We start from the raw sequence: 25,376 nt of genomic DNA, 5'->3' as shown, positions 1-25,376 counted from the left end.
ATCTGGCCAACTAAAATATATATAGAAAAAATTAGCTGGGCATGGTGGTGCATGCCTGTAGTCCCAGCTACTCGGGAGGCTGAGGCAGTAGGATCACTTAAACCCAGGAGTTTGAGGTTGCTGTGAGCTAGGCTGATGCCACGGCACTCACTCTAGCCCGGGCAACAGAGTGAGACTCTGTCTCAAAAAAAAAAAAAAGAAACAGATCCATTCAAGAGGCTGCCCATTGAGCCTCTGGGCCGGCCACTCTGAAGCTAGCTTCCCCCAGCAGATCTTTCAAAAGGCAGTCCTACTTACAACACATGTTCTATTGACAGCTACATGGGCTTCCTTTAATTTCCTGGCTCAAGGTTGAAAGCTGGAGGCCTATGAAATGAACCCAGCCCACAATCTTGGGGGTTGTTTTTTTTTTAATTAAATTATTTGCCAAGATTTATATATCAGTAAATTTTACCCAAACCCCTAGATTGTCAGCTCCCTGGGAAAAATCAGAAAATCTGGCAATTCTGGGCCTAGATTCCCAAATGACAATAATCAGCACCAAATAAGGAGCTTCTGCCCCTCTAGATGAGGAAATCACTGTCCATTTAGCCACAGACTCCACCATGCTCTACTGCCCTGACACAGAAACCTAGTACTTGCTCCCATTTATCATCATTCTTGCAGCTATTAATTTTCTGACTACCTCACCCTCTCACCCCCTAGTCAAAACTCATTTACGACAGTATACAGGCTTCTAGCCATTTTTTCTCATTCTAATATACACATATAATTCTTATTATACTTTATACCACCCTATAACTGCCTTTTTGACTCTTTTAATATAGCATGATTTTAAAGGGAAAAAAATAATTCAGCAGATCTTGCTGGATGAGGCAATTCCAACCCCAACTCTTTAAGTGTTTTTTTTAATCTCTCCTGCCCTGAAGGGTGCCAGTTTTTAGGGGAAATCATTTTGAAGTTTATAGGAACACACCATTTGCTCATTCAACAAATACCCTGAGCTCTGCATGCTGGGCACGGGGCTAAGTCAGAAAGTTTACCGTGATTATTCAAAGTAAACAAAAAGTTGTCCCTGTGCTAGAATAGCTTGGATTAGGGATTATAGTTTGCCTTCTGTAAAATTACTAAACCAAAAGTGAATGTAGAAAGGAAATATAATTCCCAAATAACCCAAGCAACATTCTTATGTAATTCTCACAGGCAAAGAAATAGTTTTGATGGGCAAAGAAACAAGAGGTAGCAGCAATCCCACTGGGGGCTCATGTGACTTAGAAGAGGGAAGATACCCTCTACCAGGCATTTCCTGCTGCAAACAGACCTTATGCTTCAATTCCAGCTAACATAAACCCAATGCCAGCTTCTCAAAAAGCTGTATTTTTTTTAATTCTTATACATATATAACATATATTAATGTAATAAAAATGAAGGTGCGAGCATATTAGTCCTTTTTAATATATTTTCTTCTCTCTTAAAAAAAAAAAAAAAAAAAAACCTCACATCATTTATGTTGCCTACAGGCCCTTTCACACAAATGAGTTTGTGACCACTGCTTGGTTAAAAACTTATGAAAAGTACAATCAAATGCAGAAACATTTTATGACTAGGATTACCAGACACCCTGGTTTGCCCAAGACAGTAGCCTATATTTTCCCAGCTTAACTATCAAAAGCACCCCATTTCATTCTCAAAAGTATTGCCGCCTGGATGATGAATTGTATTGTTGTCCTTTTGACAGAGATGGGAGTTTTAACCAAATATTTGTCAAAGGGTTTAAACAGCTCTGATGCAGAGGGTTGTGGTTGGTTTTTTGCTTTTTGTTTCCCCGAAGGGAAAACTGTCTCTATTCAGAAGGTTCTATGACTTTTATTTATGGACAGGACTACAGTTCAATTTCTTGAATCGCCATGGAACACTGTTAACTTTGCCCCTTGGAGTTGGCATCTAAATCTCAGGCCAGAAATCGATCCTGCTCACCAATAACTCAGAGACCTGTGGTGTTTACAAGGATGAGGCAACGGTTCCCAGACAAGTTCGTCATCAGATCCCCTGTGGGAGAGGGGGTTAAAAGTACAGATGGAGTTCCACACTCATCTCAGATCCAGTAAAGAGGGTCTACACAGTATGACCCAGGAATCTATATTTTTTTAAAATATAGGAAATTCTAATGCTCACTGGGTTTGAAACATCAAGGGAGATGTTGACTATCCTTTCCCCCTAAGCTCTCTCCCTGAATGAAGTTAAGTCCCCAGGTAGATGAAAAATACTTAGAGCCCAAGATCTCAGCTCCTCCAGAAACAACTTCAAGGGCTTACACACCTGTTAAAGTATACAGCAGGCCCTTGAAAGAAATATGCATTAGAATAGTATTTCTCTATCTCTTACTAAAATAGTTCTTAAAAAACACAGCCCCTGATAATGTTAGTCAACATCCCTGAGGATGCTCTGCAAATGGAGCATTGCAGAAGTAATTTCAATCCAGATGTCTAAATAACTCAACATGGTTCCTATTTTCCCTTGGCCCGAAAACTCACAGCTAAATGTAGTATGCAATTACAGAAACCAACTGATTTAAAAAGCTCCCGGCACATCTCTCTCTTTCTTCTTCTGTGTTCCAATTTTTTGTTAAATCTTACGTGGGTTTTAAATATCCTAAATATGCGTTTTGGTGTTGTAAGTCACCTTAAATCCATCTTACAAGTAAGTGAGAGAGACAACATAAATGACAGCTATACTTTGGCACTATTCAAAACACGACTTGGATGAAGAAATGTGGAATTCAAGTTCAATCTCAATCCTATGTGCCTTTAAGAACAATCTCCATTGATCTAATGGTTGTGTCAAGGTATTTAGGTGTAACTTTAACAGATTCTAAGGTAGGGGACAAAGCCGGACCCAGCCCTGCAATGTGCCATTCCAATGTGGAATTTGGACTCACTTCAGACTCTTCTGAGTCACTTTGCAGGCCCAGGTTACAGCACAGACTTTGCAGCCATATTACATCCATAGAAGCTGTACGAGCTTACACTGTTTCAAAATGTTCTTGGTTAGTCTATAACCATTTTCTCAGCACAATGAAGCAATAAAGTTGGGTAGATGCTTGTACATAAATTGTGACCTAATCCAGCTTCACATTAGGCCCAATGCAAAAGTTATTAGTGCTAAGGGCTAGCAGTTCAAAGAGACTTACTGGCTCTCTTAGTCTGAAAGACCAACCACTATTTCTCAGAAAGGAATAGGATGAAGCAGGTAGCGAAATAGACTACCCTGATTAATTTCTCAACGAAGTTTCTCAAGTCTCCAAATAAGCCCCTATGAGGCCTACATGCTTTTAAATAGCTCCAACACCACCACGAATAACCCAAAGCCTAAACCCTCACTAAACCTTGAAAAAGTTACTCTCTCTGACTCATTGTCTCCATTTATCGAATGAAATTGATAATGGTATCAACCTCATTAGGTTGTTGGAAGGGTTAAATGAGATTACGTTGGTAAAGAGTTTAGGACAAAGTCTGGCACATAATAAGCACTCAATCAATACACAGTAGCTACCACTAATTTTTTTTAATAGTACTACTAGTAATATATCCTGATGCCTTCTATGTGTTAGCCATAGTGCTAGGCTCTCTCTACACATCATCTTAACCTCATCACAACCTTTGAAGGATACTGAGTTTTCAAGGGCTAATCTGTCCAAGGACATACAAGCTAATAAATGGACAAGATAGGGTTTGAACCTAGATCCAGCTGATACTGAAAATGCATTTTCCCATGACATCAAGATGCCTTTAATTCTTGATTTGTTGCAGTAAAAATAAGGCAGAAAGCAAAAAGCAACAAAGTCCAAACAGTTCACTGTGATATGGTAAGTTGGTTTTAAAAATGCTACATGTATGGAAAAAAGCCTGGAAAGTTTTGTAGCCATCTGTTAACAGTGTTTTACCTCTGGGAAGTAAGACTAGAGAAGCCTTTACCTTATGCATTCCATACTTTCATATTACCTGATCTTTTATAATAATTACAGGGGTTTCTATGTAAACTTTATTGAAGGATAACATGCATACAGAAAAGAGCACAAATCGTAAACTACACAGCTGAATGAATTCTCAGAAAGAAAGCACACCCACGGAAACAGCCTGAGATAAAGAAACAGAATATCACCTGAACTCCCAAAGGTAATGCGCCCTGTCACTAAACCTCCTGGCAAAGGTTTGCCATGATCCTGACTTCTAACACTGTACATTAATTCTGCCTGATTAATTAAATATAACTGAAATCACACAGTATTTACTCTTTACTATTATGTCTAGCTTCTTTCTCTTAACTGTGTGTGTGTGTGTGTGTGTGTGTGTGTGTATATGTGTATGTCTCATTGTTGTCATTATGCACAGTTGTAATTTCTTCATTTTCGTTGCTGTGGTGTTTTAAATTATATAACTATACCACCATTTATCTATTCTATTGTTGTTAGACATTTGAATTGTTTCAAATTTGGGGCTATCATGAATAGTGCCACTTGGAAAATTCTCAAACATATCCTTTGATGCTCATGTGGACCTATTTCTATTGAGTATTTAACTAGGAGAATTGTTGGGTTATAGGGTATGGTTATGTTCAGCTTAGAAGTGTATTTTTCATAATTTGTTTAAAAGACACGGATGCAAATCATTGCTGCGGCATCCAAATTTATTCTATCTGTATGCATTTCGACATCTGCATCTTAAATAGGTCCTTCTATGTTCTTATTGTCTTCTTTGATATCAGCGGCCGTATCTAAAAAATTACACCTTGAATCCTTGTTCAGGAACCTGGCCTCCTACAAGACTGTTGTGTTCTTCAGAAAATCACTTTGAATGTTCATGGCATTTACCAAGGAGGCAGTGTACTGCCTGGGAAAGTACAGCACAGATCTCAGTTACGGATGGGTACCCCGCGTTTACGCACGATGAGGCTAACCACAGCATCAACAATCAAACAGGATGCTAAGACACATGTAAGAATCACCTTTTTGTCTTAGGTCTTCATGGGCATATTTCATTCTGGACTTGGCCTGGCTACCACAAGGTGGATCTAGTCACCATCTGGTCATCTTCATTTGCCACAAAAACTGATCCCAAATCTCCTCTTAGCAGGTATTTCTCTAGCCCAGCAGTCCCCAACCTTTTTGGTACCAGGTATTATTTTCATGGAAGACAATTCTTCCATGGACCAGGGGATGGGGGTGGGGGGATATATGGTTTTGGGATGATTCAAGCACATTACATTTATTGTGCACTTTATTTCTATTATTATTACATTGTAATATATAATGAAATAATTATACAACTCACCACAGGTTGGGGACCCCTGCTCTAGCCAATCCTCCCACTCCTCTTCTGTTTTTCACTGTCCACATGGGCATGGAATCCCATAACTGGACTATAAATTCTCCCAGGTGGGGCTGTGGCTTCTGATTTTTCAGGAGGGCCAGAGAGGGAAGGTGCTGCTCTCCAGGATGCTCTGAGCTGAGGCCACGTGACAACTGGAGGGCCACCTGGCCAACCCGCAGGGGCATGAGAGGTTCTGAGGGATGGAGCCCAGGAGGGTCCTACCCTCATGTTGACGCCTGCACTACCATTAGCATTTTTCCAACCTATGTGCTGAGTAATATGGCTAGCAATGAAATATCAACATTTATGGCTTATCAGGAAGCAGAATATAGCGGTTAAAGCTGGCCTGGGAGTCCATCTGTCTGGCTTCACTTCCCAGCTCTGCAATGGACTGACTTTGTGTCCTGTGTCCCTCTGTCAAGGGTTGTGGGGAGTATGGAAGAAGATAATGCAAGTGCCTGCTTAGCACAGAGCAGGCACTCAAAAAATGTTAGCTGCTATGAAAACATTATTATGACATAGAAGCCAGACTGCTACATAACACAGGCAAAGTACTTAATGTTTCCATGCCTCAGTTCCCTCATCTGTAAGATGGGGATCTTAAGTCTACCTACCTCATAAGACACTTGTGAGGATCACTGAGAGAATACACTAAGCACTTAAAATAGTGCCTGGCACACAGAGTCCTCTATATATTTTAACTATGGTTATTATCACAAGTAGATCAAATAAATATTTCTCACACAAATCTTTCAAGTGTAAATGGATACTCTTGTGATTAACAGGACACAAATTCATCTGAAAACAATCCTGAATTCATACTACATTTTCTAAATCAACTTATGGTTGAAGGTACAACCCACGCCATGAGAAACTAGGATACTCTCACAATGAAAAAGTGGGCTCTCAAATTCAAAGGGTACAAAACCCCCTGGGTTTGCTTGCTCATTTAATATTTTATCTTTACAGAGAATTGAACCCCAGAAAAGGCATATGACTTCCCCAGGGCCAGCCATGAGGTGCTCAGGACTAGAGCTCAGCTTGAGACCCGGCCCTGGACATTTTACCAGACACCCGACACAAGTCCCGGCAGTCCCGGCAGCTTCCACCCAGCCTCTCCCCGGAGACCTACTGGAAGTCAAATCATCCTTTAAAAATTTGTTTTCTGACATAATCACTTTGCTCATTTTTAACCAGTCTCTACTCTCTCTTTTACAAGGAAGTTAACAAGTAGGTCTGTCAATGAAAAATTATGTAAATTCAAACAAATTACCTAACCTGTGGGCACTTGAGTTTCCCTATCTGTAAAAAGCAAAGAATACCAGCTTTCTTCTCCTCTTTGCAGCAAGAGTAAGGCATGGCTTAGGAATGGGCACAGCTAGTCCTAGCTAGTCCTAGCCTTGTCTTAGCACAGAGCAATTCATTGGCACTTTTCCCAGTCCTGATCAACCTAGGAGAGTATGACCCCAGTGGTTAGATGACACTCTCCTCTCAGTCATATGCCAGCCTGCAATACCCTAAAGCCATCCTTCTTCCCTCTCTCCACCTCAAAAATAAACTAGCAAGGTTGGCATCCCGGAGACTGGGGAGGAGATGGGAGGGTATCTGGTGAGGTGATAACATGGGCTGGTAAATTTCATGCCAGTGGGCTCAAGCATTCACTTACCTGTCATTCTCTTTGATTCATCTTCTTCCTCCATTCTCCTTAGGTCAGCTGTGATTGGCTAGAGCTGCTAATATTTCCCAGGTGATCAATTTCACATAATGAGGGAGTGCAGCACAAGGTCCATTAATACATAATGAGCCTTTCTGAACATTTCTTGCTTTTCATATACTGACAGGCAAGCCCTGCTCTTTCAACCTTTAGGACATGATGTAAAATCTCCTCGAATCTGGAAATACCACTCTTAAAATTCAGAAATGATCCTCTGGCTAGAGTATCCATTATTAATCACCCCTTGGGATACCTGAGCAAAGGTCACCAGCATTTGCCATGAAACCACTGAGCTCTTACCAGAGTTACCCAGGACCCAAGAGGCAAAGAAGCAGTTCCTCCAACTAAGAGCATCCCTTATCTCTGGCCCCACCCCTTCCTGTCTTTCATCAGTTGCTGGGAGAGAAAAACAGTCAACATAAACTGAGCAGCAGTTTTGGCCTGGGTATGGACTCTCTGAAGGCTTCCCTTGAATGCAACTAAAGGAAATAAGAAATTGACATGGGGGAAAAAAAACAACCTCGAGGAGATAGACAACTGTAGGTTTGGAGCAGGAACTGACCAAAACAAACAACAAAAAAAATCTCAGGGAACAGTGGCAAATGTGTTGCTGGATCATCAGGGAGTCCAAGGCAGGGGCCTTAAATGAGAAACTGGGTGAAAAAAGAAAGCTAGTCTATCCCCATTTAAAGTTAGAAATCTGGGTTGAAATTTTAAGTTGATCACAACAACAGATGAAAACATTAAGGAGCTAACAAAGCTATTCACACACACAAAAAAATGTATGTTCTGCATGAACCTGTTCAGAAACAGGCAAAATTAAGGTATGGCATTTGGGATGCCTATTTAGGTGATAAAACTATGAAGAAAAGTAAGGAATCGATTACCATAAGTCAGGCTAGGGTTACATTTAACGAGCTTCTAGATGCTGGCAATGTTCTATTTCTTGGCCTGAGTGGTGATTATACAAGTGTTTACTCTATAATCATTTGCTATGCATGTATATCTTATGACTTGTTCATTTCATAATAAAAATAAGTTAAAAAAAGAAAACATTGAAAGTATATAAGATTACAATGTTATATGCAGAAGCTTTAACAGTTTAACAAAAGACTGGAGCCAATACCAGAATAATTCATGCAAGAGAAAGCAAACATAGTTATTTAAATAAAAGGCGCTCCTCTCCCAACCTAATTTTATGGTTTGCTTTGGTGTGGAGACTCCAAGTCTACATATACAAAACCATACTAGCAAACTGTATCTGCCCAGGATAATAAAAGTAACACATCAACCAACCAGAAGGCATATATCTCTTAGTTGATGCTCACACCACCTCACTGGTATCCACTGTTTACAGAGCACTCTGACATACCTAACTCCCAGCCATGGGCTGGTGTTATTCCCATTACAGAGATATTAAAAAATTAAAAAAAAATTAAAACGGTAGCCTCAGACAGTAAAAGGCTCACCCCAGGGACAGCTCAAATAAGAAGCAGACACCAGACCAGCCCCAGATCTCAGATGGCCATTCCAGAGTCCCTTTATGACAATGACTTTCCCATTCCCTAGAGATGAACAGGCTCACATTTTTTCCATGTGTTAATAATGAAATAGGCCAGGCGCGGTGGCTCAGGCCTGTAATCCTAGCACTCTGGGAGGCCGAGGCGGGAGGATTGCTCGAGGTCAGGAGTTGGAGACCAGCCTGAGCAAGAGCAAGACCTTGTCTCTACTAAAAAATAGGAAGAAATTAACCAGACAACTAAAAATCATAGAAAAAATCAGCCGGGCATGGTGGTGCATGCCTGTAGTCCCAGCAGCTCAGGAGGCTGAGGCAGAAGGATCGCTTGAACCCAGGAGTTTGAGGTTGCTGTGAGCTAGGCTGACGCCACGACACTCTAGCCCGGGCAACAGACTGAGACTCTGTCTCAAAAAATAATAATAATAATAATGATGATGATGATGAAATAAAGGGAGAAGTAAATGACTGTCAGTATAAGAATGTCACCTCCTCTGAGTCACTTTCATCTTTCAATTAAAGCACCTGCCAAGGGCATTTTAAAGATTAGCTTCCCTCACTTGACCACGAACACCTTGAAAATGGAGCTGTGTCCTCAGGTTTCTGAGGAGTTCTGCATGGTTTCTGTCATATGGTATGTGCTCATTAAACATGCACATACCAATAAATAAATAATAAATGAATAAATATATGAAAGTACAAACTAAAGAATTCACAGTGTGGTGTTTTCCACCGCATACCATCATTCCTGCCCAGTGCCTCTTACAATAAGACTTTTAAAGCAGCTAAAATGGCAGGCAGGCGGTAACTGCCCTTTTAACAGATTGCCAATACATCCTCCACTACTTAAAAAAAGGTTTCAAGTCATATATAAATCTCAAAAGTGGAGAGGGCTGACAGGTTAATTATAGACACAAAGAACAGGGACAAATGGACTATGAGGTAAGCGAGTCTAAATGTGCAGAGGCAATGCCGTCCCTGGACAAGCATTTATTAATAAGCCCGAAAGGATTTATCCAGCACAGCCAGGTGCAACTCCGTGCCAGGCTTGGGAGCAGGGTTCCAGATTTGGGGAAAGCACAGTTTCCATGCTTGAAGAATTCAGCTGGTGGCTGGAAAGACGCCGTGTACCTTCGAAAATGATCAGAGGTCTCTGTGGGATAAGGAGAGCAGGTGGAAGACAGGGCCTAAGAACTGACCCACCTGCTCCTTTTGGGGGTGGGATGGTCAGAGAAGACCTCCTCGCTGGGCCAGGCCCACCTGGAAGGAAGCATGGGCAGGACTTCCGCTGACGGAGAGGCCAAGAGGGGGCCCCCAATTCTTCTGCACCTCCCACCAAACTCCTTCAGCTGCTGGAGGCAGGAGTTTAAGTCAAAAAAACCCAAAGGGATCTTCCCCTTCCCGCTCCATTCTCCCTCCCTGCCCCAAGAAACAAGAGGGATGTTTAGAAGGTTGGGGAGACAAGTTTAAGGTCAGTTTCAGCAGGCAGATGGGCCCAAGAATGGAATGTGCCGCCTCTAGGCAAGGCGCGGCCACCGGGGAGTGCGTTTCCTGCTCCCTTTCTACATTCAAAAAAAATGTATCGACCCCCTTCTAGGTGCCCTGGCACTGAATGTGGCGACTCTCAGGGAGACATCAACCTTGTGTTTGGCTAGATTAGTGGGCCAAAGCCTGGGCCTACAAACACTGCGTCTGGGTTTCCCTGGGTATTCCACTTTATTTGGGGGTGATGGGTTTGGTGGTTCAGGAACGAAAGGGGGCTCTTCCAAGAAGATGAGATCCTCCAAGGAGATTTCAAGTACCGCGGCCACACACACAGGGTAGGAGCCCCACCCCGGGATCCCCTCATCCCCTGAGGAAAGGGGGGACTGGCCAGGGGGTAATCTGGGAATGACAGGCCTAATGATGGCGTGGCCACCTCCCGCAGGAGGAGAAGGATGACCAAGAGAGTTTGTTTGTGTGTTTATTTCCAAAATCCCACCTTCTCTCCAAAAGATTAAGAAGAAGAGAGTGACCATGGATCAAGTCCAAAGAGTGGAAACCTAGTTGTTTCGGTGATTGTTTTTTAGGTTAATCACGTAGCCCCCAGTAAATTGCCCACCCACTCCCCCTCACTTTCCAGGTCTTTCCTGTCGCTTTCTGCCACTCTGCGTGAAGAACGGAGAAGCGCTGTCTCCCAGCGCGCGCGATCTGCGAGCACCCTCACCCCTTCGCCGGTTGACAAAGCACTTCCAACGCCGAGCCGCGCTTCTGGGGCCAAGGAACCCAAACTGTCCCCTCCTTTCTGGCGGACACTGAGCGCGCCCGCCCGCCAGCCCGGGAGCGCAGCGGCGGGGAAGGGGCGGCGGGGAGTGGCGGGGAGCGGCGGGCACCTGGACGCGCCCCGCCGCGCTCTGGGCTCCGTCCCCGGCAGCACCGCGGGGCCCCAGCACCCCCAGGTCGGGCGCCGCCCCTCCTCCCGGGAGCGCCCGGCTCCCACGCGGGTCCAGCTGCTCTTACCCGGGAAATGGCGAGAGGCTGCTCGAAGTCCTTGCCGCCCACGAGGCGGAAGCCCCACGGTCCCGGACCCTGGAGAACGATCTGCTGGGTGGTCATGGCGCGGCGGCAGCGGACGGCGACCCGAAGGGACAGACGGACAGGACGCGGCGCGGCGCGGGGCGCTGGGCTCCCCTGGCAGCTGTCGGAGAAAGAGCGCGCGGCGCGGGCCCCGGGAGCCTGGAGCGGGCGGGGCGGGAGGGGACAGGGCGGGAGCGAGGGCGAGGTCGGGGGCGGCTCCGCCCAGGCCGCGTCGCTGCCGCCCGCCCAGCCAGTCCTCCCGCCCGCTGCCCGCAGCCGCTCCCCGCCCGCCCCAGGCTCCCCGGGCCCGCGCCGGGGGTGAGGTCGGGGGTCCGGGATCCTCCGCGGCTCCGCCCGGGACCCCCGCACCGCCGCTCCCAGCCCTGGAGCGGGCGCCAGGTGAGAGGGAAACAGGTCCCGACAGACCGCGGACTAGACAAACCCGAACTTGGCGCTTTGTAAAATGAGAATAAAAGTCCTGTGCAAAGTATGCTCTGAGGTCAGCTCCATTTTTCTCATTTGCTTTGTGTAAACAATAATGATGTTTAATAGGTGCTTTCGAATAATCTCGTTTGCTGCATTTGTAGCCAGGGCATTTAGTCCTATTTTACAGATGAAGTAACTGAGTCTGCCGGGAGGTTAGACTTGCCCCTGGCTGCACAACTCGTCAGCATCTGGACCGTTGCCCGGGCTCCCTGTGCTAGAGGACCCGGTCCTAGAAATTTTCTAATGCGAATGAAGCCATCACACGGGGCTATAATTGGACTTCAAGACCTTCCTAGAAATCTTTCCTCCAGACTGGAGTTCGCTGTAGGTTCCCAGCAGTTCAGACTTCAAGTCTTGGGCAGGCCAAGGGCTATGTGCTTGCAAAGGGCTGAGTAGGAGGACACGGGCTCCCAGCCTGCCACTAGCTTCCTAACCTGTCTCCCTGTCGCCCTCCACGTGGACACTAGGTGCCCACCCCACTCTGGGTAAAAACCCAAATCCTTAAAAGTCCTATAGGACCACCCCAAGAAAAGACCCTATTCCCTCTCTGACCTCACCGCCTCCTGCCCTCCCCCACTCACCTGGGGCCTTGCTCCTGCCTCAGGGCCTGGCCTGGGGGCTCTGTCGGCAATGCGGTTCTCCCACACTTCTCCGTGGCTCTTTCTGTTCAAATGTCATTTTCTGAAGCCATCTCTGGGCGCCACTGAAAACATCCTCTCTAGAATGCCCTGTTACCTTCCCCCACCCGCCATACTTTTCTCCTTTGTATGTATCCCCATCTGACATATTCTATATTTTATATATTTATTTGTTCCACCCCCACTCCTAAGCTTTAGTTCCATGAGGACAGGAGTTTTTATCTGTTTGATCACTGCTGCTGTATCCCAGTGCCAAGAATGGTGCCTGGCACATAGTACTTTGTGGATGTCATGCATTGGCCATCCTCAGGACCACTTACCCTCTCTGTACCCTAGTTTCTTCTCAGTTTTCTTGGGACTCTTTCATCCTGGCACCCAGGCCCTAGCAGAGTGCCTGGCGTAGAGCACATGCTCAATGAGCATGTTAAATGCACAGCCCTGTCCCTTGTGGTCCTGGCCTACCTACGGAGGAGGCCTGTGCACATAAAAGGATCACCTTGCTTGTACGATTTGTCACGACGCAAATGCCTGTCTGGGAATGGTTTGCTTGTTTTTAGAAATCAAAGTAGACTTATGTTATCTATACATCCCTCTCAACCCCTTACATCCTGATGTTCTTTCTTGAATCTGAGAAAAAGGAATGGCATTAGGGCCAGTAACCAGCCACCTGTTTTATCGACACCAAAAAAATTCTAGTTGATTAGAAAGCATACTAGTATTTTAAGTCCTTGCAGAATTTGGGGGACTCATCAGATTTGGAGTCTGTCCCTAGATGTGTAGCAGTCTGGAATATTTTGTATCCTAGTAAGAGAAAAAGGTTGAAAAGCCACAGCTTCTGTGCTTCCCAAGGGTAAGGACTGCCTTTCACTCATTCCAGGTGTCCTGCTAGTGTGGATCTCATAGAGAGTGTCAGTGAGTGTTCATGCCCTGCAATACTCTACATAGATACAGGGCACTGGTACATTAGCAAAAGGTCTGCGAGGACGGGAGTCCTCAGTTGCTTCATTGTTAAGTTGTCAGTTGTAGTCTGGCTCTACATAGCAAAAGCTATAAAACAGGCAACACTGTGACCCAGTCATCCCTTTCTGGGCACTGATTCTAAGGACATAATTTAAAAGAAGAAAAAAGCTATATGTACACAGATATTTATAGCCACATTATTTATAATGACAAAAAACTAGAATCAACCAGTAAGAGAAAAGTAGCTAAATATGGCCTGGCCATATGAGGGAATAGTATGCAGCATGAAAATGATAACCATGGAGACGATGAGGAGACAGGGAAATATGTTTTCAAGATACGTAAAAAGAGTGGAACAAAATTATTTGAATACCATGTTAAAAGATAGAAGCTATATTTACCTAGTAATAATAATTAGGAGAAAGTACAAAAACTAACTATTGGGATATTAGAACTGGAGAGAATTTTTAAAAATAATTGCCTCTAATGATGATGTAAAGTTTTCAAAATAAAAAATCAATAAAATGGTATCAGTTCCTTGGATGGAGGGTAAATACTCATCTTTCTCAGGTTAGGGTTATCTTTTTTATCTCTCCTCCCCTCCCCCAGCAGCTAGCTCTGAGCTGGATATACTGCATATAGACTCGGAAAACACCCAGTGACACAGATTGACAGGTCCCACCCCAAAACACAAACAATCTTCTTACCATAAACTCCATTACTTATTTATCCATACTTTCCAGTTCCTTTGGACCTTTGACTCCTGCCCGTTACTAGTTGAATGGCCTTAAGCAACCTCTCTGAACTTCAGTTTGCCTTATTATTATTACAACACATTCCATAAAAGTCTGTTGACCTAAACAGCCTCCATCAAACATCTGGGCGTTTGGGGGTGGGCAGGGAGCCTACAGGAGAAATGGAAGCCAAGTGTGGAAAATGGGGGTGGGGGAGAGGGGCAGGAGGTAGAGGGAGGGACAGTGGGGTCCTCCAGTGGTCAGTCCAGTTTTACAGTGTGAACTGGGTGGGAAGCAGCTGCTGCCCAGGTCCCCCCAGTCTGGCCTCTGCAGAGCTGGCAACACCCACATCCGGGGTGCTATTGCCAGGACCCTCCATGGCCACTGTGTGGAGACTGCCTCCTGGAACAAGAGTCCCATTTCTCAAAGACAGCGAGTCGAGGATTGTGCTCAGCTTTACATATGAGTCTCATTTACTCTCCAGGACAAGTCCTGGACTTGCCCAGGTAACTTGGCCAAGGCCCCACTGGTTGTGACCCAGCCGGGACTGGCTGTAGTGCTCCCGTTTCTGGAGATGCCGCCAGGACTCCTCCTTCGGGGCTGAGGCTGGTAGCCAGGACGGAGAGAAAGCAAGTACTCCGGACTGGGACCCTGCTCTGGGGTCTGAGTGAGGCCGGGCTCTGCCCAGCCCGCGGGAGAATCACCGGAAGCTCTGGTCTCACCGCAGCCCAGTGCGGAGCACGCAGCGGCTCCCACGTCCCCAAACCGGTGCAACCGCCTGCCCGCGGCGCCCTGATCAAACGACACACAAACGGACTTGCTTCCCTTTTCTGGGAAAAGAACTGAAACCCAAGCTCAAAGGCTTGCTAATCAAAGGCGTCTTTGCCCGCCCGCCCTATCCCGTGTCAACCCGCTCTCAGGGGCTGCGCGTCCATTGCTGGGGGCCCGCGCGGCGCTGATCACGGTGCTGCAGCCCAGGTGGCTGCGGGATCCGGCGGGAGAAGGTTCCCTCGGCTGCGCCAACAACTGGGCTGGGAATGGGGCTCCCAAGTCTTTTCTCCGGCTTCCTGCTCCAGGCCCGGGGAAATCCTGAAGTGGCCACTCGGGATTGGGCGCCTCTCAGATTACAGTTGCACCGAGCATGCTCCGTGGCACACCTGAGCCTAAACACACCTGGGCACCAGACCCGGCTGGCGATCCCTCGGGGCTGGTGAGGGCGTGAGCAGGTCGGCTGGCAGGTCTGAGGCCCTGCGCCTGGTAGACAAAGAACTGAGGGATGAACCCAGCGGCCACAGCTATGTCGCCCACCTGCCTCCTGGCTCCCGTCCCACCTGGACAGGTGGCACCCGTGTTGTCAAAAGCAGAGAGAGGCCATAACCAGGTCTCAAGCATCCCTGAACACCAAAAGGAAAAGAAGAAATTCCAAAACAGGATTGTAGAGACGGTAGCTCATATTAAATGTTTATATTGAAGAAATTAAGACCAAAAAATGTAATATGATAGTGTTGTTCACAGGATAATTAATGAATTAATTAAAAATGTATTTTATCTGCTAATGGGTTCTGAATTTAAAGGTCCATTAACATTATCCATTTCTGTTATTGTATTTCTGTGGCTTTGTATATAACCTCATCTAGAGAAACTTGAAAAGTCTAAATTTGAGTCTTTAGCTCACGTGGAGCCACCCCCGGAACCCCTCCCCAAGTGAGGAAAGGTGGCTTCGGGTCAGGGTTACCCCACAAGCCATAGCCTGATACACAGATAATAAACATTGTCCTCATCTACTAAACAGTGACTGTGAGTCAGAATATGTGCTAAGTACTTTATATATGTTGTTACATTTCATAGGGACGAGAACCCCATGAAGTGTCATGATGCCCTGTCCATAAAGGAGGAGGCTGAGGCACTGATGCGCTGCCCGGATCCCCTTCATGGAAGCGCTCATCCCCATGCTGGGAAGTGGACGCCTTCAGCGTTTAGCCCCTCGGGGCCTGCCTTTGCTGCGGAGCAGCCTTGCCCAAGGGCACCCCTTTCTCAGACTTCTGCATGGGGCGACTTGTATAGGTGGAGGTAAAAGACTGGCCATTTGGGCCTAACGTGGGACAACTCTGACGGGACGTTTTGGCTCCAGAGCTCCCTGTGGAATAGGTCGAAGGTAGTTGGGCCTACATGGCATCTCTTCTCCCTTTGCCCATTCATCCTCCACCCTGTTCCCTTCCACAGGTGTTGAGCCCGAGGACCCTCTTTAGTAAACATACTGCACGATAAACTGCCTCTGGGACCAGGCAACTCACCCTGCAACAGGCCCAGAGAGACCAAGAGACTTCCCTAAAATCACTCAGTAACCAAGGAACAAGGCAGAATCTGGGCTGGCAAGGCAGGAAGAACTGGAGGGCTTTGTCACAAGAGGGAGGGAGGAACAAGTTATTCAGAGGCTCCTAGGATCCCACATGACCCTTCAGGTCCATAATTCACAGAGGTCCAAAGAGCTAGATCTCCCTGCTCCACTGGCAGGGACATTCACAGCCCAAGTGTCAGCAACTCAACTAGACTAGAGCCTTTCGTGGATGGCCTTTTGGACTTCCTCCTTGGAGGAGGTGGAATTTGAGATATGCTTTAAAAGTATGAGCAAATATGGCGGGGCACGGTGGCTCACGCCTGTAATCCCGGCACTCTGGGAGGCTGAGGCGGGTGGATCGCTCGAGGTCAGGAGTTCGAGACCAGCCTCAGCAAGAGCGAGACCCCGTCTCTACTAAAAATAGAAAGAAATTATCTGGACAACTAAAATATATATATAGAAAAAATTAGCCAGGCATGGTGACACATGCCTGTAGTCCCAGCTACTGGGGAGGCTGAGGCAGTAGGATCGCTTAAGCCCAGGAGTTTGAGGTTGCTGTGAGCTAGGCTGACGCCAAGGCACTCACTCTAGCCTGGGCAACAAAGTGAGACTCTGTCTCAAAAAAAAAAAAAAAAAAAAAGTATGAGCAAATATGGAGGCAGCAAGGCCATACCATGCAGCAGAGACAGAATGAACAAGGTTGTCGGAGGCATGGGGGACAGTCTGGTAGAATAACACTATTGGTGATAGGCAGGCTGGAAAATTTGGTGGGGAGGGCTCTGGGCGCCAGGAACCTGACACAGATGCAGTGGGGACAGGCAAAGGCTTTCCTTTGGCCACCTCTCATTCCCCCTATCCGCGCTCTCTGTGACTCCATCCTCCCCCACCAATCTGTTTCCTCTCGGGGTTTGCCTGTGCTGCTGGCCGGGTCTGGCCACAGCTGATACTGAAGCTGACTATTTATAGCATTCAAGAACAGATAGAGTGGCAGGGCCAGTTTTCATGAGGCCAGGGCTCCTAGAGGGTGGCTTCCTCTCTGCTGGGTCCCCACCCCACCCTCTGGGCCCGTCTTCTCTCCAGTTACCTCCAACACGGCTTCCCCATGTTCATTCCTCGGGTGGCATCAGGGCTGCTGCTAGGTGAGAACAGAGCAGGAGGCCAGTTAACAGTGACAGTGCTGGCTCCAAGTACCACGACTGCTCCCCCTCTCCTCCCATCCTCACATCAGACCACATTCCAGGCTGGGGAAAGGCTTAGCCTTCTCCACTGGGTAATGTGGGTCTGGGGTCCTCTTCTCTTACCCCCAGGTCTAGCCACCTACCCTCTGCCTTCAACTCCCATCCACTGACTGCCTGAGGTTACAAATCCCAGGGGGCAGGAAGAGAGGGTATGAACTACAGAGGTCTAAGGTAGAAGAGGGCAGAAAAAAACTAACGAGAGAAAATGGTAATGAAGACATTGCTATCCTAGCCAAACTTTAGCTCTGGCTTTTTGTATTGGAAACATGGTAAAAAAGAATTTCTGCCATTTGTCAGCTGCATGAGGAAATGGCAAGTCATTTAGTCTACTAGAGCTTTTCTTTTTTCTTTTTTTGCTGCTTCTTCTTCAATTTTTTTTTTTCTTAAGACACAGATGTTGCTATGTCACCTATGCTGGAATGCAGTGGCTATTCACAGGTGTGATCATAGTGCACTGCAGCCTTGAACTCCTGGGCTCAAGCAATTTTCTTGCCTCAGCCTCCCGAGTAGCTGGGACTTTAGGCGCATGACACTATGTCCAGCTCAGGGCTGTTTCTTTATTGTCTTTTAGTCAACAACTATTTATTGAACACTTACCACTTGCTATGCACTGTTCTATGCACTAGAAAATCAACAGCAAACAAAATAGACAAAATTTTCCTCCTTCATGGAGCTTATATTTAGTGTGATGGACAACCAGTGAAATCAATAAGTAAACTATATGGTATGTTTTGTGTATGTATGTTTATGTAGGTACATGTGTATTTACGTAAGTATGTGCATGGAAATACATATTTGCATGCATGTTTTCCTGCCCAAAAGGCCTAGAAGCAAAGATACTTCAGAGCAATAAATACACCCAGTACCCAGACCTTCATTTCTAGATAAAAAGGAACCGTGACTCAGAGAAATTCCAGGCCAGGTAGCTGAAGCAGGATAGGTACAAGATGACCCTGGAATAATTATTATGCAGAGAGCAGGAAAGTGCTCAAAAAAGTGAGGGGGCCATGTTAAAGGACACAGAAGCCTGCTTCTGGCCACACGGGACAATTTGAGCACTAAAATAATAGGTAAGTATAACCCATTGGAGAAAATAAGAATCCCCAATCCACACAGATAATGAGTGGAGGAATGAGAAGCAAGGGTTCTTGCTTACAGCAGAATTCTGAATGCCAACCGGTAAACTCAGGGGGAGTGCAAGAGATTCAAAAACATCATTTTGCAAGCATCATAGTAAGGATTAGTTCAGGCAAGAATAATCACTGGCTGCAAAATCTAGGCTGACAGTTTGATGAAGAGTAGGATGTGTGGTCGTAAAATGTCTCCCTGTAGATTGCTTATTAGAGGTACAGGGAAAAAAATCATAATGATATGTCTTAGTCTGTTTGGGCTACTGTAACAAAAATTCCGTAGACCGGGTAGCTTATAAACAACAGAAATTTATTTCTCACAGTTATGGAGGCTGGGAAGTTCAAGATGAAGGCACCAGCAGATTGTCTGGCAAGGGTCCACTTTCTCATAGATGGTGCCTTCTTGCTGTGTCCTCACATGGCGGGAGGGGCAAACAGGCTCCTTGGGGCTGTTTTATAAGGGCAGGAAGCCCATTATCAGGGCTCCGCTCTCAGGATCTAATCACTTCCCACTTCTTAATACCATTACCTTGGGGGTTAGGTTTCAACATACGAATGTTGGGGGAGACACAAACATTCTTTCTTAGTCTATTTGTGCTGCTATAACAGAACACCTGAGACTGGGCAGTTTATAAATAACAGAAATGTATTTCTCCACAGTTCTAGGGGCTTGGAGGGGAGAAGTGCTATGTCCTCACATGGCAGAAGGGCAAGAGAACGAAACTCTGTGTGAAGCTTCTTTGATTAGGACCTTAATCCCATTCATGAGGGAGGGGCCCTCATGGCCTAATCACCTTTTAAAGCCCCCACCTCTTAAGACCATCATATTGGCCATTAAGTTTCAACACCTGAATTTGGGAGGGGACACATTCAAACCATCACACATGGCAAAATTCAACAATACCTCACCAGGAGATCAAAAGTAACATCCCCAGTGAGGGGTAGAAGCACATTGTGTGTCTCAAATACGACACCCTGAGTAGGACACATCTCATATGTTATATTCCAGCCAGGAATGAATAACCTGAATCTAATTGTAAGGAAATATCAGGTAACCCCCTATTAAATAAAATTGGGTAAGAGTGGGGCAATGTCATAAGACAAAGAAAAGCTAAGGAAATGTTTCAGATTAAAGGAGAATTAAGGGACAGACAACCCAATGTAATATCTGATGCTAGACTTGATCCTGTGCTGGAGAGGGAAATGCTTTATAAAAGACATTAGAGGGTTGATTGGATACAGACAGTAGATTAGATAAAAGTTTTAGATCAATGTGAAATTTACTGGTTGATAACTGGACTGTGGTAATGTAAGAGAATATCCCTATCCTTAGGAAATACACACTGGAGGATTTAGGGGTCAAAGGCCACAAAATATGTAACTTATTCTCAAATGGTTCAGAAAAACGTCATGTGCATGTGAGTGCCTGTGTTGGGGTGGGGGCGGGTGTTGGGGGGAAATGAAGCAAATGGGACATGATGTTGACAGAAGGCAGATCGGGGTGGGTAAAAGACACATGGATACTGTCCTGATTCTTACTTTGTGCTGCCCTTATTCTTAAAACTTGTCTGCAATATTGCGTTTATTTCCAAATAAAATGTTGTTTAAAAAGAAAAAAATGTGGTACAATAGGTGGTGTCATGTTCTACGGAGAAAAATAAAGCAGGTGGCACGTGTCAGTAATCAGAGCGGTGAGGGAAGGCTTCTACAGGAAAGCAATTCGAGGAAAGACTGAGCAAGGTGAGTGAGCAATCCTCGGAGATACCTGGAGATATGTAGGGGAAGGGCGTTCCAGGCGGAGGAAATGGGATGCTGAAAGGCCTGGCATGTTCCGCGGCAAGGTGGCCAGCGTGGCTGGAGCTGAGGGAGCGAGGGGAAGAGTAGGAGGAGGTGAAGTCAGAGAAATAAAAGAGCCTGACTGGGCAGCGCCTCATGGGGCATTTGAGACGCACCAGGAGGAGGAGGGAAGGGGATGAGGGCCGTGCGCAGAGGATTAGCACGGCGTGATTTGTGTGTTCAGCACTGTGATTGCTGTGTGGACGCAGAGGGGGGAAGAGGCAAGACACAGAAGAGGGAAGCAGCAAGGGGCTGCTGTCGTAGTCCAGTGAGAGCCGATCACCGGCCCGGGCCCAGGGTGGGGGCACGGACTCTGAGTGGTGCGTGGATTCTGGCTATGTTTTAAAGCATCTGCTGATGGATAGGGAGTGAGATACAGGAGGGGTGTCGAGGATGACGCACGTTTTTCGGCCTGAACAGCAGCTCCAGGGTGGAATTGCCATTAATTGAAAAGGAGGGGACCTGTCTGTGGGAGAAGCAGCTTTGGGGGATACATACACTGAATTTCGGAATTTAGTTTTTGGAGATATTTAAGTTTCAGGCACATGAGACATTTCAGTGGAGATACGGAGCAGGTAGTTTTATACAAGATTCCAGGGGAGAGGTCCAGGCAAGAGATGGGCATAGAGAAGAAATTCAAAGACACAAGAGTGGATGTGGGCACCAGGGAGTAGGGAAAAGGTGAGGTCCAAGGATCGGACCTGGGCAACAAGGAGGAACTAACAAAGGAGGCTGAGAGGGAGCCAGGCAGAGCCAAGGGCAGGTGCGTCCTAGAAGCCAGGTAGACACGGCATTTCGAGGAGGAAGGAGCGATCAACGCTGCTGAAAGTCAAGAGTTGAGAGTTGAGAATCGAGCAAGGTCATTGAGGGTCCTGAAGAGAAGGGTTTTGTTAGGGTGTGGGCTCAAAGTCCCAAGTGGAGTGAATTCAAGAGGGGATGAGCGAGGAATCGGAGACGCAAGTATAGACTGCTCTTTTGAGGTGTTTTGCTGTAAAGGGAATGGGAGCACTGAGGCGGTAGCCAGAGGAGGAACAAGACCAAGAGAGGTTTCTCCTTAACTGAAAAGGGGGCACTAGGCCTTCTGGGCAGGGTCAAGGAAAGGTTGCCGTCATTGTGTACAGGGCACTTCATTGTTCTAAGTAGCCACGGCCCTATTGTTCCTCCTCTTGCTGGTCTGCCCCTGCCCTGGGTCAACCCCTCAATGCCCGCTGGGTTAAAGCGTGACTTCGTATCTGTCATGTTCTTTACGCAGCTCTCCCTGAAAGCTCTGTTCTCTCTCTTCCCAATTTCTCCCTTTCCCTTGTGTCATCTGCGTTTTTCTCCCAGTTTCCTCAACAAACCCTCTGGTTCCTCACCAGCTGCCCCAGCACTCCCCCATGCCACGTGCCTTCCCTGACCCCCAGCTCCCTGTGTTAACAAGCCCCTCTTTAATTCTCTGGAAACTTTTGGGAAATACTTAAGCCCATTCATCTCCAGTTAGACTCCCAAGCTGAAGGTGATGAGGGCACCTCTCAATCCACAATCATTTTGTGGGTAGGAAGCATTTTAGATTTAGAAGAAGAGATTTCAGAAAGTGCTATCAGTTGAGGGAGGGTGTAAGATGATGAGTTTTTAGAGACAGAGGAAGGGACAAATCCAAGATAATTTCCAAGGAAGAACTGCCTTGCCAACAGTTGGGCACAAATATGTAAACGTCAAAGCCCTTAAATATGGCACAGCCTTTGATCGAGCAACTCCACTTCTATGAATTCATCTAGAAAAAAAGTAGCCATTCAAGGTACCAAGAGTATATAAAAGGGTGTTCATTATAGAATTCTCCATAATTACAAAATAGTGGAAACATCCCCAGCGTCAAAAATAGAGGGCTGCTAAGAGCACCATGCACATTTATACTGTGGAATATCATGTAATCATTACAATGGTGACGTAGAGATGAGTAAATACTAACAAGAAAAGTATTTTTAATACAGTAAGTGAAAAAAGCAGGTTATACACATATAACCTTTGCATGTGTATATATTCATTTATTTATTTATTTATTTATGTATTTGGCAGAACACTTAAAGAGATTATATCTCAGTAGCAGCGATTATGAAAGTTTTCTGTTTTACTTCTTAATATTTAATAACTTGATTAATTTAAAAAGTGAAAACAATTTGTCAGGAGGTGATAGTTAAAGGGAGGGGAATAGATAAGATTGCCCAGGCAACAGATTATAGATAGAATCTTGGTAACATCCATATTTAGGGAGTGAAGAGAATGAGAAATCAGGACAGAAATGGAAGAAACCATGGGAAAAAAGGCAGGAAGATCTCCCGGAAGCCAAAAAGAGAGGCTCCCAGGAAGGGCTTGACAGTCCCAACCTCTCTGCTTGTCCACATCCAGGAAGCAATTTCTTTGCAGGTAGGAGTAGCACGTGGTCACCTCTTGCCAATGAAATGCTGGAGGAGAGGGGGGCTTTTGGAAAAGATTTTTCTTCCCCAATGAAAGAAGCATGCAAAGAGAAAACTTCTGTCCTGTGTTGCTCCCTGCTTCCTGCCTCCAATGCAGTTGTATAAGTCTGTGATGCTTGGAGCTACCATGACTGCCAGATTGTCATCATGGAGAAAGGCCAAGGGAATACCAACCCAGAGCCCGGTCTTTTCTGTGAAATAATGAGACACATCCCTGTCACATAGGCTATCCTTTGTTGGGCCATCTGTTACCGCAGCTCAAGTCATTCTTAACTGATACAGAAAATAGGAGTACAAAGTTCTTGGTGAACTTTGAGCTTGGCAGATCTATGACACCACATAGGGGAGCCCAAGTGCAGGTGATAAACGTGTTAGTGTGGTGGTGAGGAAGCAGAGGCACGTTGCTGGACCACACATTTTTTTTTTTTTTTTGAGACAGAGTCTCGCTTTGTTGCCGGGGCTAGAGTGCCGTGGTGTCAGCCTAGCTCACAGCAACCTCAAACTCCTGGGCTCAAGCAATCCTCCTGCCTCAGCCTCCCAAGTAGCTGGGACTACAGGCAGGTGCCACCATGCCCGGCTAATTTTTTTATATATATTTTTAGTTGTCCAGCTAATTTCTTTCTATCTTTAGTAGAGACGGGGTCTCACTCTTGCTCAGGCTGGTCTCGAACTCCTGAGCTCAAGGGATCCTTCTGCCTCAGCCTCCCAGAGTGCTAGGACCACAGGCGTGAGCCACCACAAACGGCCATGGACCACACTTCTGAGAGGCTTATGACTGGTAAAGAATAAGACGACATGAAATCGGCACAGGTACGTGAAGATTTCTTCTATGCCATTGCTGCTGTCTTGGCTCTGGCTGAAGACTGAGGAGGGACATAGACCTTTTCTTGAACTCTTAATGTTCAAGCACACAGTAGCTGCTCATCAAATTGTTATCACTATTATTACTCCATGAGGTCACTCTTGGAGATGTTATACTCTTTTGGTAAGCTTTAGATGATCCAGAGGCATACTGGTCTACAGTATTGTGTCAGCTGTTTGTCCCTTTGAGGCAGTAGAGTGTGATCAACAGAAAAAACACTGGCTTTGGAATCAAACTGAATCCACTTACTTGTATGTATACCCTTCGGCTGAACTCCTGCACCTCAGCGCCCTCACCTGTAAATGGAGTTAAGAATAGCTGCTTCCCAGAGCTGGTAGAAGGACATAATGCACAGCTAGAGCTGGCACACAGGAAGCATCAGAATGACTGGAGAGCTCTACGATAGACGCTGCAGATTGCCTTTTAAATATCCTTTCTTCCTCCTTCCTAACAGCTCACTTTGGTCTGGGCATCCTTCCCACGTAGATGAGAAAATTCAGGCTCAGAGAGCCTAAGTGGCATTTCTGAGGTCTCACACCCTAGTATCACAGGCATTTGAGTCCAGGTCTTCTCATTGCTTGTCCATAGCTCTTTCCGATATCTCTCTGTTTTGGAGGAATTAGTACATTGATCCACCACAAGATACCTAGAACATAAAAGTTCTGACCTGTAGTCTGCTTCTCCCTAAGTGAGTGATCCAAGAGCGAGACAGAAGCCACAGATGTTTTCACGACCTAGCCTTCGATGTGACATACCATCATTTCTGCCATATTCTATTGGTCACACGGACCAAACCTGATGGAGTGGGGAAGGGGCCACACCAGGGTGTCAGTATCAGCCTTAGCTCACTGGGGGCATTCTTGGAACCTGGCTACCACAAGCAATTTAGCATTATTATGAAAATAGTTTTGACACTATGAATCTCTTGAAAGAGCCTGGGGACCCCAGACCATACTTTGAGACCAATTTATGTAATTTATGCTACTATTTTGAAGATGATTCTCAGATCTGCCTCCCTCTTGCAGATTCATGTTTGTCAGATCTGATTTTAGAAACAAGTAAACTATAGGGAGCCAGAGACCCTTAATTTGCCCAGTATGTTGCCTCTGACAATGCCAGAGTGAGGGTTCTGGAAGTATAGTTCTCCAAGACCGACTTCACGATGTCATGTGGCCGTTCAGAACATCTCGTCATGGGTTTTTGCTTCTACAGATTTATCTTTAATTTCTCGTACTTTCAATCTGAACCATTTTTTCAGCTAACTCATTCCACAAATTACCCGTATCATATGATAACTTCTTTCATGTGTCCTAAAAGGCCGTGGCTAAGTTCCTGAGACAGGCTTGATTTCTATATGCTAAGACTTGGCAAATACATCCACGTACAACTCATCCAAGCACCCTCCGTGACTTCTGAGACACTAATCTGTGTTCCCTTTCAGAAGAGTCCTGATATTTTTAGCGTGTGATATAGTTGTGCTATGTCCCCATGGTCACATTGGCCCCTGCTGGGTGGCTGCCCTTGGCTGGCAGAGCTTCAAGCATAT

At 46.0% G+C, this 25,376-nt stretch overlaps 1 protein-coding gene across 2 annotated transcripts in view; it reads right to left on the bottom strand.

Annotated features, from left to right (window-relative positions):
* PDLIM1 (PDZ and LIM domain 1) overlaps positions 1–11,380 on the bottom strand; it is a 39,739-nt gene extending 28,359 nt beyond the window's left edge. Inside the window, exon 1 of one of the 2 annotated variants that reach the window (XM_045568428.1) lies at positions 11,099–11,380. In XM_045568428.1, the coding sequence (XP_045424384.1) occupies positions 11,099–11,194 (96 nt within the window). In that variant the 5' untranslated portion in view covers positions 11,195–11,380. Of the gene's footprint in view, positions 1–7,035; positions 7,378–11,098 lie in introns of those variants that run through there. The other variant, XM_045568429.1, reaches the window with a different exon arrangement.
* Between the last annotated feature and the right edge of the window lie 13,996 nt (positions 11,381–25,376).

The sequence above is a fragment of the Lemur catta genome, chromosome 14 (assembly GCF_020740605.2).
Source record: "Lemur catta isolate mLemCat1 chromosome 14, mLemCat1.pri, whole genome shotgun sequence".
Classification (NCBI taxonomy): Eukaryota; Metazoa; Chordata; class Mammalia; order Primates; family Lemuridae; genus Lemur; species Lemur catta.
The sequence above is the reverse complement of the archived record's forward strand: the minus strand, read 5'-3'. Positions and strand labels throughout refer to the sequence as shown.